The following is a 1,754-nucleotide window of genomic DNA, read 5'->3' as shown; positions in this document are numbered from 1 at the left end:
CCCTTGAGCCTCCCCCCCCCCCGGGTGATGATAATGGATATATTTGTTCACTCATGGCGGATGAATATGAAGCTGTGGTGCTGTGTACTATCATTACAGTGTGAGAGCAGCAGTTTATCATAGTAGAGCTGATCAGGAGGATTGGATCGCGTGAAAGCTATTAGGATTGTGGGTGGGCGTCGGCGTTTGTTCCTAGACTTTTATTCTCAATGGGAACACCATTGTATTTTCTCAGCAAATCTTCATCCTTCATTCCTTTTCGCGAATAATGGCCCATGAGTCTACGGGCATAAGAATATCAACGGCCAAAGCTCTGCTCTATTTTTGTTTCATTTCTCTTGACACTCATTCATCAGCGGCTGAAATAGTATTTTGCCTCACCAAATCTTAGCGTGCAACGCCAACTGTTAACAGTGCAACTGAATGCACAATTTGGACAGGATATTACGTATGGCCGGCCATAAGCCTAGCATGTTCTTTCCTGAATGATTAAAACAGGTGAATTATAGTCCATTTTAGAGAAATAGTAGATTTCCTGGAGCCTCAAAAATTGTTCCTTCAGAACCGACTGACATAACCTCCATCACAATGTCCTAACCAGTCACATTTATGGAGCTAACAGCGGCTTGTCTCTTACCCATTCTTTTCATTACAGTCACGGAAACTGGATTCTGGACGGAATGCCTCTGCGAGCGGCTGTTTGGGAAAATTTCATTCAAAAAGCCCCTGAACTGGTTCCTGATGTAGTCGTTTGTCTAATGGACAGAAGTAAGGATTCAGAGTTTATTCTGCGCCGATGGTACAAATATGAACGCGAAGGACTTAAAGGTACGGATGGATGCTGCTTCTGTATATTACTTTTGATTTCTACGTCATTTATTTCGTACACCAAATTTTATATACATTTTTACATGATTGCGCGGGTTAAGAAGCACATCATCCTATCATACAATTGTCTGGGTTTTACTCTTCATGTATAGTGGCTTGGCATCCGTTTCCAGACTTGCTGGTCACAACGAACTAGACTGATGTTCCACCGCACAAGTGTGTTGATCCCGCGTACGCTGAGCATTGTGCACAACTATCTAAATGCCATTTATTCGGCATAAACTTGAAGGAACAGGACCGGGAATTGGGCCGAATGGGGGCACTTCCGAAGCTACCAGAGTCTCCTAACAATGGCCCATACTGACAACCCACATACGGCAAATAACCGCCACCATTTTCGCAGGATGTTCACTTCCACCAATAAAGCGTATCCACGCACATACTTATAATTACTTTCATGTACCGTCACTTATTTTGTACACCACATTTTATATAAATTTTCACATGATTTTGCTGGTTAAGAAGCACATCGTCCTATCATACAATTGTCTGGGTTTTACTCTTCATGTATAGTGGCTTGGCATCCGTTTCCAGACTTGCTGGTCACAACGAGCTAGACTGATGTTCCACCGCACAAGTGTGATGATCCCGCATACGCTGAGCATTGTGCACAACTATCTAAATGCCATTTATTCGGCATAAACTTGAAGGAACAGGACCGGGAATTGGGCCGAATGGGGGCACTTCCGAAGCTACCAGAGTCTCCTAACAATGGCCCATACTGACAACCCACATACGGCAAATAACCGCCACCATTTTCGCAGGATGTTCACTTCCACCAATAAAGCGTATCCACGCACATACTTATAATTACTTTCATGTACATGCCCATATATATATATATATATATATATATATATATATAT

The 1,754-nt window shown here is 42.8% G+C and overlaps 1 protein-coding gene across 1 annotated transcript in view; it reads left to right on the top strand.

Moving 5' to 3' along the window:
- The window catches only part of T265_03321 (hypothetical protein), a gene marked incomplete at both ends in the record, with an annotated part of 70,198 nt that overhangs the window by 23,115 nt on the left and 45,329 nt on the right, over positions 1-1,754 (top strand). Inside the window, one exon of the mRNA XM_009167782.1 lies at positions 656-871. Within this exon, the coding sequence (XP_009166046.1) occupies positions 656-871 (216 nt within the window). The remainder of the gene's footprint in view (positions 1-655; positions 872-1,754) is intronic.

The sequence above is a fragment of the Opisthorchis viverrini genome, assembly GCF_000715545.1.
Source record: "Opisthorchis viverrini unplaced genomic scaffold opera_v5_46, whole genome shotgun sequence".
NCBI classification, from domain to species: Eukaryota; Metazoa; Platyhelminthes; class Trematoda; order Opisthorchiida; family Opisthorchiidae; genus Opisthorchis; species Opisthorchis viverrini.
Note: the sequence above shows the minus strand (reverse complement) of the source record. Positions and strands in the feature narration are given on the sequence as shown.